General features: G+C 41.0%; 1 protein-coding gene across 2 annotated transcripts in view; it reads left to right on the top strand.

Moving 5' to 3' along the window:
• The window catches only part of OLFML2B (olfactomedin like 2B), a 185655-nt gene that overhangs the window by 111362 nt on the left and 59872 nt on the right, over positions 1-14421 (top strand). For both annotated transcript variants that reach the window (XM_056523569.1, XM_056523568.1), the window contains 2 exons: positions 2809-2976; positions 4177-4372. In XM_056523569.1, coding sequence (XP_056379544.1) covers positions 2809-2976; positions 4177-4372 — 364 coding nt within the window. The remainder of the gene's footprint in view (positions 1-2808; positions 2977-4176; positions 4373-14421) is intronic.

The following is a 14421-nucleotide window of genomic DNA, read 5'->3' as shown; positions in this document are numbered from 1 at the left end:
GTAGTGGCTATTATTGTATTCTTTTTGCACATAGCAGCCCGGTTTGTTTTCTTAGAATGTATTCTCATTTGTTTACATTGAAACTCATTTAGTCATGTCAACATTTAGACTACATGAAACACAAATTAGATTGCACTCCATCAATTTGTGTCGCCTGAGGGATGTGACATCAGAGATCATGTGAACAGGCTGAAGTAAGACGACAATCGACTTTATTAACATGAAAATCCAGTTGACATCCTCTTATAATATTTAGATCATTGCAGAGAGATTTGGGTTATAGAAATCTATTACACAGATTTAAAGAAGGCCTATTAGTTCTGAGAAAAATGCAATAAATGATAGATGAATTCAGTAGCAAATTGAATGATTTCCTTCAGTATCACAACATATTTTCAGTATAGCAGAGAGAGAAAGAAAGGAAAATTGAGTAAAATTATTTTCTGACTCTTCTTCTCTGGGTGGTACCAACTGAGAGGAAGAAACAGCTGCTTAAAAGGGGTTAATCTGTTAGGAGAGCACATAGCTGCTTGCAATAGGTAAATTAGTCTCTCGCACATAGCCAGCATGCAGCAGCCACACCTATTGTACACATAATATACATCTTACATTTCTGCTTGTGAAATAATATCCAGCCTAAAATAAGACAGCAGATCTCCACAGTCTCCCCCCCAACACAATGGCCTCTCCCAGCTTAGAAGCAGGAAGTCGCACAGAGCTGTCAAGATAGTGGTCCTTTACTGCTGCCAACTCCAGTCTGAATCAGGGCTCTCTTCCTTAAAGAGCCAGAACTTTGTCACTAATTTAGAAATATATATATATTTTTTTACTATTCCAAATTAAATGTTTTATTGAGTATTTATATTTTAGTCTTTTATTGAGTCATAAGCTTCCCCAGGGGGTTTTAAGCAATGTGATCTGCTCTGTCACAATTATCACCAGTTGCACCTACTACACAGTGCCCAATGCATTTTCCTTTGGTGTCCCCCCCCCTGACCAGATTGTCTACATGTTTCCAGCTGTGTTATATATTAGGTTGGCATGTTTTAGGTTGTGCTTATGTCTTGTTACTTTAATATGTCTGATATAGAAAAGCTTATGGCTAGAGAGAAATTAACTTTTCAAAAGTTCGGGTCTGTTGTTTGGCCAAACTTTGGCAAAAAGTTTAATGTGATTAATTCCCACAATAGATGGCATTGCAGCTGCTTGTAAAGACGCGTTGAGGCTCCCACCCAGAGCCTTTCATAATTACAGCTCAATTGAGAAAGGCTCTGGGTGGGAGCCGCAACGCAGAAGTGAGTGCTGGGCATTACCTTTCTTACAAGCTATTTACATTGCTGCAGCACCGCATTATCTTGGACGGAGTGCTGACTACCTTATTTTAATTTTCACATGGTGCCTCTTCCCAATAAACTGGAGAGTCCTGAATGAGCAATCTGATGATTGCTTATAGACTTCCCCTATTTTATGGTTAACAATAAAACAAGTCCTCATATGGTTCTGTAGATGGACAAATAAAAGAGTTGTGACTCTTAAGGTCTATTCACACGAGCGGAATTTCCGCTTGCGGAATTCCGCCCTAAATGAAAGCCTAATAGACTTCTATGGGATTTCACACTTCTGAATTTCTCCACAAATTCCACACCAATTCTACACAAAATCCGCACAAGCCAGAAACCACCCAAGGAAGCAGAATTGGTGTGGAAATTCCGGCCGTGTGAATAGACCCTTAGAAGGAGAGGAGGGAAAATGAATACCCACAAATCTGAATTTGTTATGGGGTTAAATAAAGTTATGTCCACATTACAGATATATTCTTTAATGCGCTGAACTGAATTCACTGTCAGCATTTTAGGAGGATGTTTAACTTTTCCGCTCTGCTAAAATGTTTTACATTACTAAATAAAGACTTTGGTTGTGTTGGGAAATCTATTTTTTTTTTTCTTCCCATGTGGGGAATGACCCAACACAGCTGTTCACAATCCATTGCTTAGTAGTGATAAAAATAAAGACAGTAACTGCAGAAGGAATGCAACTTTCAGCTTCATTATTGATCAACCATTCCCGGGCAATTAGCTTGGCATGTTTTAGGTTGTGCTTATGTCTTGTCACTTTAATATGTCTGATATAGAAAAGCTTATGGCTAGAGAGAAATTAACTTTTCAAAAGTTCTGTTGTGTGGCCGAACTTTGGCAAAAAGTTTTGGTTCGGACCAAACTAGTTCTGTCCAAACCTGTACTTCATCAATATCCCAAGGCACTGTCTCCTTAGACAGCAATGCATTTCCTAGCGGAATTTGCAGAAACATTGAACGGTTAAAGGAGTACTGCAGATACCGGGGATAAGTCTGATCGCGGGGGGGGGCGACCTGCTGGGAAGACTTAACTTCTAATGAATACAGATTTTGCAGAACAGATACAGGACACCCTCTGCAATCTATTTTTGATATAGTTTTTGCAACAGTGGACCTGGAAAGTTAAAACAAATTTTGTGAGTGGATCCGGAATGGCGGCATTTTCAAAACAGTGTGTCACCAGCCGTTGCAAACCTACAACTCCTAGCATGCCCAGACAGCCTTTGGCTGTCTGGGCATGCTGGGAGTTGTAGTTTTGCAACAGCTGGAGGCACGCTATTTGGAAAACACTACCTTATGCTGAAAAAGCACATGCTTAGAACTTGACCTTGTGTTGTCTGTTGATGTAGGTTCTGTATAGTAATTTAGCTTCTCCATTTAATTCACAACTTATATCATCAATTGCCCATTAAAGCATTAACTTCTGCACAATGAAACGCCCTTCTATACTTCAGGTTATCTCTAAGAACATCACAAAAGAGCAAGAGAAAATTAAAGACCGTGTGGATGGAATCCTGAGTGAGATAAATAATAAAGAGGAAAATGCTACTGTCGACGAAAACCTCCGCAACATCGGTAAAATTCTACAGAGAGATGCAGCTGCTGTGTACAGCTATACACATGTACGTCTTCTCATATACTTTATTGTATGTTTGTGAATAGGATTGAGCGAGCTTTCCGAAACTTTCTGAAAGTGTTCGGTTCGCAGTAAACCGGCAGTGCTGTGCAGCGCTACTTAACTCTTTTGTCACAGTAAACCAACGAATCCGCTGGTTTACTCTCACATCTTACTGGGCTGAGCACTATGCAATGGCCCAGCAAAGAAGGAATTAATAAGCGCCGCTGAGCAGCACTTGTTAACTCCTTGGGCGGAGTGGGGTGTATACATAATACAGCCATCTATATGGCTGTATGATGTATACAGTGAAGAAAGTGATACTTACTATCTTTTGCTGTTCTGGGCCTCTTCTTCGCTATATAGATGGCTGTATAATGTATACACCCCCCTCCACCCAAGAAGTTAACTAGCAGTGATTAACTCCTTCCTTGCTCAGCTGAGCTGTACTCAGAGCTGAGCCCCAACATTGTCAGGTTCTTGTGAGACGAACCCAAAATTTGGATAGAATCCAGGTGCATTCATGCCCTTTAGTGCTGTAGAAAACATTTTAGAGAATTTTAGTAATCAAAAGCTATATCAGAAATTTTAGGAAGGTCCTGGTTCAGGTCAAAGTTAGGTCCGTGAAAAAGTTATCAGAGTACATGAGGCTGACCTTCATCCCATGCATAGTAATATATATATATATATATATATATATATATATATATATATAACATTAAGACCTATAGGCAAAAATAATTTCTTGACCTCACTAGGCTCCTTACGATAAATGGTTGTGGAAGACCAGAAGAGTAATGGCTATTACAGCACCGAAGGTATATTCAAGTCTTTTTCTTTTTTTTTTATTTATTAGAAAAATTATAAAATTACAACAATGCAATAAAACATCATACAATTTCTACATCGACATTTCTTCATTACATTATTGTATTACACAGAAAACAATCCTCCACAACATTTTCTTTTATTTTAGAACCCCCACACGACCAGGAGGCCTATGAGAGGAGGGAAAGAAAAAAAAAATTATCCAAGATATCCAAGTCTGCCATATGTAATCAATATATCAGAAATGTTTCAGTCACAAGTTTTGAATAAACAAATGATAACTGTAATGCACAGCAATATATATATATATATATATATATATATATATATATATATATATATATATATATTTAGATGTAGCCATGTTTTTTTTCTCAAGGAAAAGTATGAAGAACAATTTCTTAGAGATGAACAGGCAAAGCCCCATCCTGCACCACCACAGCAAGTGCAAAGGAGTCCACTCTCTCAAAGGCAACTTCATGTGAGGCCAAAGCCAGCCCCAAAGCCTGTCATCCGTGGGGTCACTTTTTACAAGGCCAAAGTTACAGAAGATGACAGTGAACTGGATGACCAACGTAAGTGAACAAAATGTCAGATTGCTTTAGGGTACGTTCCCACCTGGCGTATTTTGCTGCGTATTTGCTGCTACGTATTTTCCTACCCATTAACTTCAATGGGAAATAAAATACGCAGCAGCAAATACGCAGCAACATACACCAAGTGGGAATGTACCCTTAATGTGAGCATTTATCTCTACAATTTATGTGTTTTTTAAACATGTGAAAATGTCACAACTATATTGATCTTATATCATAAGATAGCCTTAATAAAGATCACCATAAGCTGCAAAAATAATATTTTGCTGTGTTTTAATAGAAGTGCCATGAGGTAGTACCATAGAAGGCTCAAACTTTACCCTTATTAAAAAAGACACATAAAGCTACTGTTAAAGGAGTACTCTGCCCCTAGACATCTTATGCCCTATCAAAAGGAACCCCCGCGATCTTGGCTGTGGCACACCAGACATCCAGTGCACAGAGCGAACTTCGCTCTGTGCCGGATGACTGACAATGCCGAGCAGAGGCTCGAAAAGTCACAGTCACGCCCCCTCAATGCAAGTCTATGGGAGGGGGCGTGACCGTGACGTCACGAGCCTCCGGAGCTGCACTCGATGCTCTAAACGAATGCCGGGTGCAGCAGGGAGATCACGGGGTCCCCAGCGGCGGGAGCCCCACGATCAGACATCTTATCCCGTATCCTTTGGATAGAGGATAAGATGTCGAGGGGTGGAGTACCCCTTTATGTAAGCCTCTTAAAAAAAAAAAAAAAAATCAGAATTCAAAAAAATTTTATGTAAAAAAAAAAAAAATATATATATATATATATATATATATATATATTTTTTTTTTTTTTTTACCGATCTCCAGATATGCTGTTCCAGTGTTTTCCGAGTGTTTCCCCATTAGTCTCTTACTAATTTTTCGTAGCACAGATATGTGATTATTGCAGCCATGGCCCTCAACGGTCAGTGATTGGCTGCCGTGGCTACTAGTGATGTCACGAACATAAAATTTTCGGTTCGCAAACGGCGAACTTCCGCAAATGTCGGCGAACCTGGCGAACCGCCATTGACTTCAATGGGCAGGCGAATTTTAAAACCCACAGGGACTCTTTTTGGCCACAATAGTGATTTAAAAGTTGTTTCAAGGGGACTAATACCTGCACTGTGGTGAGCTGGAGGGGGATCCATGGCAAAACTCCCATGGAAAATTAAATAGTTGATGCAGAGTCTGGTTTTAATCTATAAAGGGCATAAATCACCTAACATTCCTAAATTCTTTGAAATAACGTGCTTTAGCCCCCTTTAGGCAGCACATAGAGCCCCCCTTTAGGTATCACATAGTTAGATCCCCCCTTTAGGCAGCACATAAATTCCCCCATATTAGGCAGCACATAGTTAGAGCCCCCCTTTAGGCAGTACATAGGTAGAGCCTCCCTTTAGGCAGCACATAGAGCCCCCTTTAGGCCACACATAGTTAGATCACCCCTTTAGGCATCACATAGTAAGATCCCCCCTTTAGGCAGCACATAGATTCCCCCATGTTAGGCAGCACATAGTTAGAGCCCCCCTTTAGGCAGCACATAGAACCCGCCTTTAGGCAGCACATAGATTCCCCCATATTAGGCAGCACATAGTTAGAGCCTCCCTTTAGGCAGCACATAGAGCCCCCTTTAGGCAGCACATATTTAGATCCCCCCTTTAGGTAGCACATAGATTCCCCCATATTAGGCAGCACATAGTTAGAGCCCCCCTTTAGGCAGCACTGGTTTTATTTCACAGCCAAAAAAGGTATATTTTTTTTAATTTGAACAACTGTCACACCAAATGTGATTTGCACTAGTGTGACAATGAGCTGAGGTTGCCAACGGAGTTCCCCTTTTAACGAGCAGTTCCCTCCCAACCGGGGTGCCTCCAGCTGTTGCAAGACACACAGACTGATATTTGAGCCCTAAAAAGGGCTTTTTTGGGTGCTTTCCTTAAAGCAGATGTTGGACTAGTGCTTTAGGAGTAAAGTGGACCCTGAATACACCACCTAGCAGCAACCTAGCTATCGCTTTCCCTACACAGCAGGAGCAGCTTCTCTGTCCCTCCACTTTCTAAGCCTGCAGCATGCCGAATGAAGGTAAAATGGCGTCCATGCAGGAGGTAGGAGGGTCTGGAAGGGAGGGACTGCTGCTGATTGGCTGTAATGTGTCTGCTGACTATGACTCACAGGGTCAAAGTTTACCGCAATGTTAAAGTATAGGGGGCGAATCGAACTTCACATATGTTCGCCCGGCGATGCGAACGCGAACATGATAAGTTCGCCGGGAACTGTTCACCGGCGAACAATTCGCGACATCTCTAGTGGCTACATTTATGTGTTAATGCAATAAAACAAGGTAGAACCAGCTCACCCCCAGTAGACGCCAGCCGCGTCACGGATCAGCATGGACAATGCTGGACTTGTATAGAAAGAAAGAAAGTATCCAGTGCAGCAGCTCAAATCCAATTAATTTTATTCAGTACAGCGACACACACGGACCAGGACAGCAGTCCTGGTCCATGTGTGTTGCTGTACTGAATAAAATTCCTTGAATTCGAGCTGCTGCGCTGGATACTTTCTTTCTTTCTATACATTTATGTGTAAGGACCAGTTAGTGCAGACTAGCATGTAGGGTCAGGCCCACCAGAGGACCAGTTGGGACAATTTCATATGCCTAATATAAGGCTCCAGAGATCTAGCAGAGGATAACCTCAGTTGGAGATAGAGATGAGCGAATCGAATCAGACGAAGTCAAATTAGTTCCAAGTTTCATGAAAAATTCAATTCCGACCAAATCCGAACTTTGACTTGATTCGAAATAATGAATTTCTTCATTAGCAACACCCGCTGTGATCCTGTATAATGTATAGATGCAAGCAGCTTTCTCCTGCGCTCGCATCTCTGCAATAGACAGGACATAGACCGATGTCAGGAGTGACACCCGCTGTGATCTGTCCTTAACTGCAGGTACTACTGAGGGCAGGGACCAGTGAATTCAGCGCTCAATATTAAATATGAATGAGGAGTGCATTTAGTATGTGCATTTTTTTCTAGTTTTTGTTCTAAATCATTTTTCTTTTTTCACTTTACTTTTTCAGCCCCATTTATTTTATTACATTTTTTCGGACATTTAGATGTGCTGCTATGAATAATTGTGGGGGTCAGAGATGAGGACAGGGAAATCAGTAATATGTATAATATGGTAGGCAAAAAAAAGGTTGAGTTTGCCTAATTTACCAAAAATCCTTAAATTTGCAGAGGTCTTCTATCAGAAATCAAAGAAACTTCAAATTGTAATTTGCGAAGGCAGATGGCCGGGGCAATAATGTATGTATGTATTTAATGTAATTGTAAAGGACAATGTCATTGTAATTATACAATATGAGCTGGTTCTAAATGACAAATTACTGCAAAACTTTTCTTGTAATTCCAATGTCCATATGCAGGAAGACATGGATGGGAGTTATAATTTCAGTAGGATGGAAGCTGTAAACTGTTGCTGTAAGCTGTAGAAGGGAATATGTAACCATGAAGGTGGGATGTAGGATTACCTTTTTATATATGTAAAAAAAAAAAAAAAATGACGTGGGGGATGATGGGAGTTGTCATTCTTGAATTCCAGTTGTCCCTGCTTGCAATCCCAGTGGTTGCAGCTGGGACCGGCAGGGAGTCACTGGGGCCATATGAATGGAAGAAAGAAAGTTTTGAAATATACAGTAGCTGAACTAATTGGAGCAAATTAAGGTTAATTGAATAATGAGACCACAGCCAATTAAGGTCAAATAGGTAATAGAACATCAAAGGAATGTAGTCAAGTGGTTTGACCTTAATTGGCTGTAGTTTCATTATTTAATTAAGGTCTTTCTCTCCTATTTCCTGTTCTTCATTCATCTGTCTGTTGTGTGAGCGAAAATAAATAAATTATATATATATATATATATATATATATATATATGACAAATACATATATATATATATATATATGAAAAATACATATATATTCATATCTCTCTCTATATATATATGTATATATATATATATATATATAGATAGATATTTAAATGATATATCTGTATATATTCTTTATTTTTGTCGCTCATGTAAATGTACATGTAAACTTTCACATTAGATCACATATATATATATATATATATATATATATATATATATATATATAGCTATCCATATATCTATGTCTCTCTCTCAATATATATAGATAGATAGATAGTGTGTGCGGATTCATCTTGATTTTGTATACTACATGGACCCCTGACCCAGGTCTGCGTCTGCTTGCACCACTGCACGACTTACATATTGGATTGTGCTGCTTCCCTACGAGTAGATAGATAGAGATATAGATCATATATCTGTATATATATTATACATTTTTCAATTAACCTTAATTTGCTCCAATTAGAGAAGCTACTGTATATTTCAAAACTTTCTTTCGGGCACAGTGACTCCCTGCCGATCCCTGCTGCAACCACTGTGATTGCCAGCGGGGACAACTGGAATTCAAGAATTACAACTCCCATCATCCCCTAAATAAAAATGTAAAGATTTTTCACATATACAAAAAGGTAATCCCACATGCATGGTTACATATTCCCTTCTACAGTTTACAGCAACGAAAAAATGCTTTCCATCCTACTGAAATGATAGCTCCCATCCATGTCTTCCTGCATATGCAGAGACATTGGAATTATAAGAAGAGTTTTGCAGTAATTTGTCATTTAAAACCAGCTCATATTGTATAATTACAATGACATCGTCCTTCACAATTACATTAACCCCTTAGCGCATATGGACGTTTATGAACCTCCATATGTGCGTCCCCAGTTATAATGCACGCTCACAAGGTGAGCGCGCGTCATACACGGTGGGTCCCGGTTGCTATAAGCAACAGGGACCCAAACTAATGCCGAACATCACCGATTGGGCTGATGTCCGGCATTAAATCTTTAGATGCGGCGATCAAAGTTGATATACATACATTATATTATACATATTACTGATGTCCCTGTCCTCGGCTTGTCTCTGACTCCCACAAATATTCATGGCAGCACATCTAAATGCCCGAAAAAATAAAATATATGGGGCTAAAAAAGTAAAGTGAAAATAAAATTAAAAAAATTATGATTTAGAACGAAAACTAGAAAATAAATTATGAAATGCACTCTTCATTCATTTTTAATATTAAGCGCTGAATTTTCTGGTCCCTGCCCACTCCCAAAAATTGAAAGACAAAAAAAATGTAGCCAACATTGATAAAAATGTAGACAGGGGACATTTATATGTAAAAATAATATGTTTTTTATAGTTAGTTTTTAAATTATTTTATTAGTAATATATTTTAATATTGTGTTTAATAAAGTATGTGTGTGTGTTTCCCTTTTCTCTCTCTATTTTTTACATTTTTTTTAGGTAGTACTACTACTCCCTGCATAGAACAGCCTGTTCCATGATGGGAGCTGTAGTACCTGTATTATTGGACAGATCGCCCTGGGTGTCACTCCTGACATCCGATGCGATCGTCCTATCTATTGCAGAGATGGAGCGGCTTTCTCCTGTGCTCGCATCTCTGCACTATACTGTGGCCGGCCAGTGATGTGAATAGAATTCACATCACTTATTCATATTTCCCGCAGAGAACTGTGACTGGCCAGATGGCTGGAACCAATCAAAGCTCTCGGGAAATATGAATAATAGGTATATATAGTATACGGCATATACTCTTGCTACAGTGGGACCATAGAAGAGCGGCCGGCCGCATCTATACATTATACAGGAGGATCTCAGTGGGTGTCAGGAGTGCTGTGATCTTTCCTTACCTGCAGGTACTACTGCTCCCAACATGGAGCACACTCTGCTCCATGCTGGTAGCTGTAGTACCTGCATTAATAGACAGATCACAGCAAATGTCACTCCTGACACCCGATGTGATCATCCTATCTATTGCAGAGATGCGAGAAAGCCGCCCACATCTATACATTATACAGGACGATCACAGCAGGTGTCAGGAGTGACACCCGGGGCGATCTGTCTACTAACACAGGTACTACTACTCCCATCATGGAACAGTCTGTTCCATGCTGGGAGTAGGAGTACTACCTAAAAAATGTAAAAAATTTAGAAAAAAGTGAAACACACACACTTTATTAAACACAATATTAAAATACATTACTAATAAAAATTTGCTGCAAATTGATTCGGATCGAATCAAATTTTTGGTGAAAATTCGGCGTATCGGCCAAACAAAATTTTTCCAAAATTCGCTCATCTTGGATAACTTTAAAACATCCATCGATTGAAACATTAAAATTACAACACCAAAAAGGACAAGCCATGTGGTTATGCAAATCGAATAAGTAGCAGGTGTCACTAAGATCTGCCAATGATCAAATTCTCAAGCACGAGCGCCAATCTGAGGCATGTGGAAAGGGTATGAAAGTCAGATTGAAAGTATTTTTTTTTTTTTAGCCACATAAAACCTCAAAAATCTGATTCGGTCAGTACAGTATGATGTGTGATGCCTTCTGATCACCAGTTCTCGTCACATATCTCAAACTGAGAGGAACAGAATCCTTGAATTGAGAGACCTTGGCTTATCAGATAGATACGCACTTAGGCTGGGATGTCAGCACTGTTCAACATTGTGTCTCCAAGTGGTTGAACTGGAATGACAGCAAAAGGTGCACAGAGGTGATCCTCTCCACAGATGGATCATCAGATTAGAAGAATAGCACACAGTAAACCATTTGGTACTGGGAGTGACATTGGACATCACATATTAAGCCTAGGGTAACAAGCCAGATGTCCAGCTTAAAATCACAATGCCAGGCCACATGTTGTTCAAGCTTTTGTGAGCATCCTACATTACCTATGGCCTACAGCATCTACAGACATGTCGCCCATTGAACGCATCTGGGATATTATTTTCAGCAATTGCAAAGGGAACTGCCAGCAGCCAATCTTGATTATTTGCGTGTCCAAATGCATTCAGCGTGGCAGAACACTCCTCAGACAGCAATTATTAAAGGAGATGCGCGGTGTGGACTATTCTTATTCCATCCTGCCCGGGCTACAAGAAAAGAGAAAACAAACTTTCACTTACCTTCCCACGTTCCCCTGGAGCTCCGCAACAGCTGATCGGTCAGCCGGGCTGTCTACTACCTACCTTTCTTAGCCCGGGACGTCACACGGCGCTTCAGCCTATAACCGGCCGAGGTGGGACATCGCTGCGGCCGGTGATAGGCTGAAGTGCCGTGTGACGTCCCGGGTTAAAGGAAGTAGGAAGCAGACAGCCTGGCCGACCGATCAGCTGTTGCGGAGCTCCGGGGGAACATAGGAAGGAAAGTGAAAGTTTGTTTTCTCTTTTTTTTGCAGCCCGGGCAGGATGGAAGAAGAATAGTCTGCACCGGACATCTCCTTTAACCTCACTAATGGCATGCTGATGCATGTGAGTGTGTGTATTGCTGCAAGTGGTGCTTAAACTAAATAGTTAAAGGAGTACTCAAGCAAAAATTAACTTATCCTCTATCCACAGGATAGGGGATAAGTAGCTGATTGCGGAGGGGCCGACTTCAGAGGCCCCCGCAATCTCTAGAACGGGACCCTGGTGCTCGCAGTGAGGAGCGCGTGTCGTTTACCAGTATCAATCCTAAGATTTGTATGTTCTGTGTAATGATCACTTATTATAAAAAGTAAGGTTGGCCACCAGAATAATTTCTCCTAGGGGGCCAAAGGAACTTTAGTGTGATGCTTCTGACCTGGACAGTGTTGGAACAAGAACAGCAGGAATAGATAAGATGAAAATGTTATTTTATTAATTTTCATTCTGAGATTCTTTTATACAACAGGCTAGATAATTTCTTATTAGGATTTAGTCCCAATCCTTGAGTGTCAAGCTAGGTGTGGTGCACAGAGGCGGATTTCTCCATCAGATCAGGGATAGCTCATGTGTCCTAAGCCACCACACAGCTCATACAGTTCTAAGGTCTAAGTATATATAACATCCAATTATCTCACTATCCCATCGACATAAGAATGAACTTATGTCTAACATTGTATTTTATCACAGATATACTTATGGGCATTTGGAGGAAAAAGTAGAACTTTAAAAACAGTACTTTAAAAACAGTTTAACGAACCTGTGATCACATTTCCGAACCATGGGATGAAGCAGGGCAAGGCTTCCTTATTACAGTAGTGTATGACGCTGAAGAATCATAGTTATAAAAACCATCAATTTTTAGGGGAGGTCACCGGCAGCTTCTCTTGGACAGATGGCCTTGACTGATAGACCTCTCCCTGTTTGGGTATAGTGAGAGCTTCTGACCAGTTTTGTAGCCATGATACCTCTAACACACTGTGGCATTTCAGAGTGAAAATGATGACAAGTTCCTTTAAAGGGGTATTCCGGCTTTATACATCTTATCCCCTATTCAAAGGATAGGGGATAAGATATATGATCGCAGGGGTCCTGCTGCTGGGGACCCCGACGATCTCGATGCAGCCTGTGACGGGCACTGCCTCCGAGATGGGGACATGACATCAATACCACGCCCCTAGTGACATCACTCCATGCCCCCTCCATTCATGTCTAGACATGAATGGAGGGGGCATGATGTGACATCACTAGGGGGCGTGGCAGTGATGTCACGTTCCCTCCCATAGACATGAATGGAGGGGGCGTGACATCCCGTCCCCATCTCGGAGGCAGCGCCCGACACAGAATGCCAGGAGCTGCACCGAGATCGCGGGGTCCCCAGTGGCGGGACCCCTGCTATCATACATCTTATCCCCTATCTTTTGGATAGGGGATAAGATGTATAAAGCCAGAATACCCCTTTAAATACTGAAAATGTAGCATTACTAGATAAATCAGACATAGAGAGGTCAAACTCCAAAGGAATGAAACTCTCGAGAGAAGTTTCTTGGTGGAATTATTAGAGATTGGAATAGTTCAAGAGGAATGCAGATGGCACTCAGACAAAAAATTATAGTTCGATTATGGAGGAACAAGATGTCTTAATATGTGTTAACAAGATAAGTCCCTAAACAGCTGAAGAAAATCTAAGAAATGTAATAACCTATTATACTATTCATTAGAAAAAAAAATGAACACGGTAAAGTTAGTGTTGTTAGGACCCCATAAAAATGTCCGAAAATATTTATTGAATGAGTAATATATGCCTGGAACCAAATTCCAACAGATGTCCGCTGGAGCTGACCAAATTGTAGAATATAAATATGTCTGGATTGTACACAAGTCTTTTTTGGGAGAGAGATATGCCACAATGTAAATCAGATTTTCCAATACTAAATATATCAGGCAATTTTTTTACATGAAAATAACTTGGACCATTTCTGGGGAATTCAGCTTAGAGTGCACACACCCCGAAAGTGCCCCCTTGCTCAATTGTTTCAACTGCCGTATATACTCGAGTATAAGCCGACCCGAATATAAGGCGAGGCCCCTAATTTCTCCCCAAAAACCCAGGAAAAAAAAAAAAAAAAAAAAAAAAAAAAAGTTATTGACTCGACTATAAGCCTAGGGGGGGGGGGGGGGGAATACATCATCCCCTCATGTAATCATAAAGACCCCCCTCATTAACACCCGCGTCATCATAACCCCTGTCGTCATCATAACCCCTGTCATCATCATCCCCCTGTCATCATCACCCTGTCATCATTCCCCCCCCTTCATCATCACCGCCTGTCAGTCCCTTCATCAGTGGCCTTCAACCTGCAGACCTCCCGATGTTGCAAAACTACAACTCCCAGCATGCCCGGAAAGCCATCGGCTGTCCAGGCATGCTGGGAGTTGTAGTTTTGAAACATCTGGAGGTCCGCAGGTTGAAGACCACTGTGGCCTTCGTCGTCATCCAAACCCCCCTTTAGTTTTCTACTCACCTCCCCTCGGTGGGAAGGAAGGGTGAGCTGTTCTGGGCCATCTATGCTGCAGGGACCGTCCGGTGGGGAGGGTTAGTCGTTCCGGGCTGTCCATTTTCACCGGGAGGCCCTCTTCTCCGCGC

Source organism: Hyla sarda, chromosome 6, assembly GCF_029499605.1.
Source record: "Hyla sarda isolate aHylSar1 chromosome 6, aHylSar1.hap1, whole genome shotgun sequence".
Taxonomy (NCBI): Eukaryota; Metazoa; Chordata; class Amphibia; order Anura; family Hylidae; genus Hyla; species Hyla sarda.
This window is presented reverse-complemented; position numbering and strand designations above follow the sequence as displayed.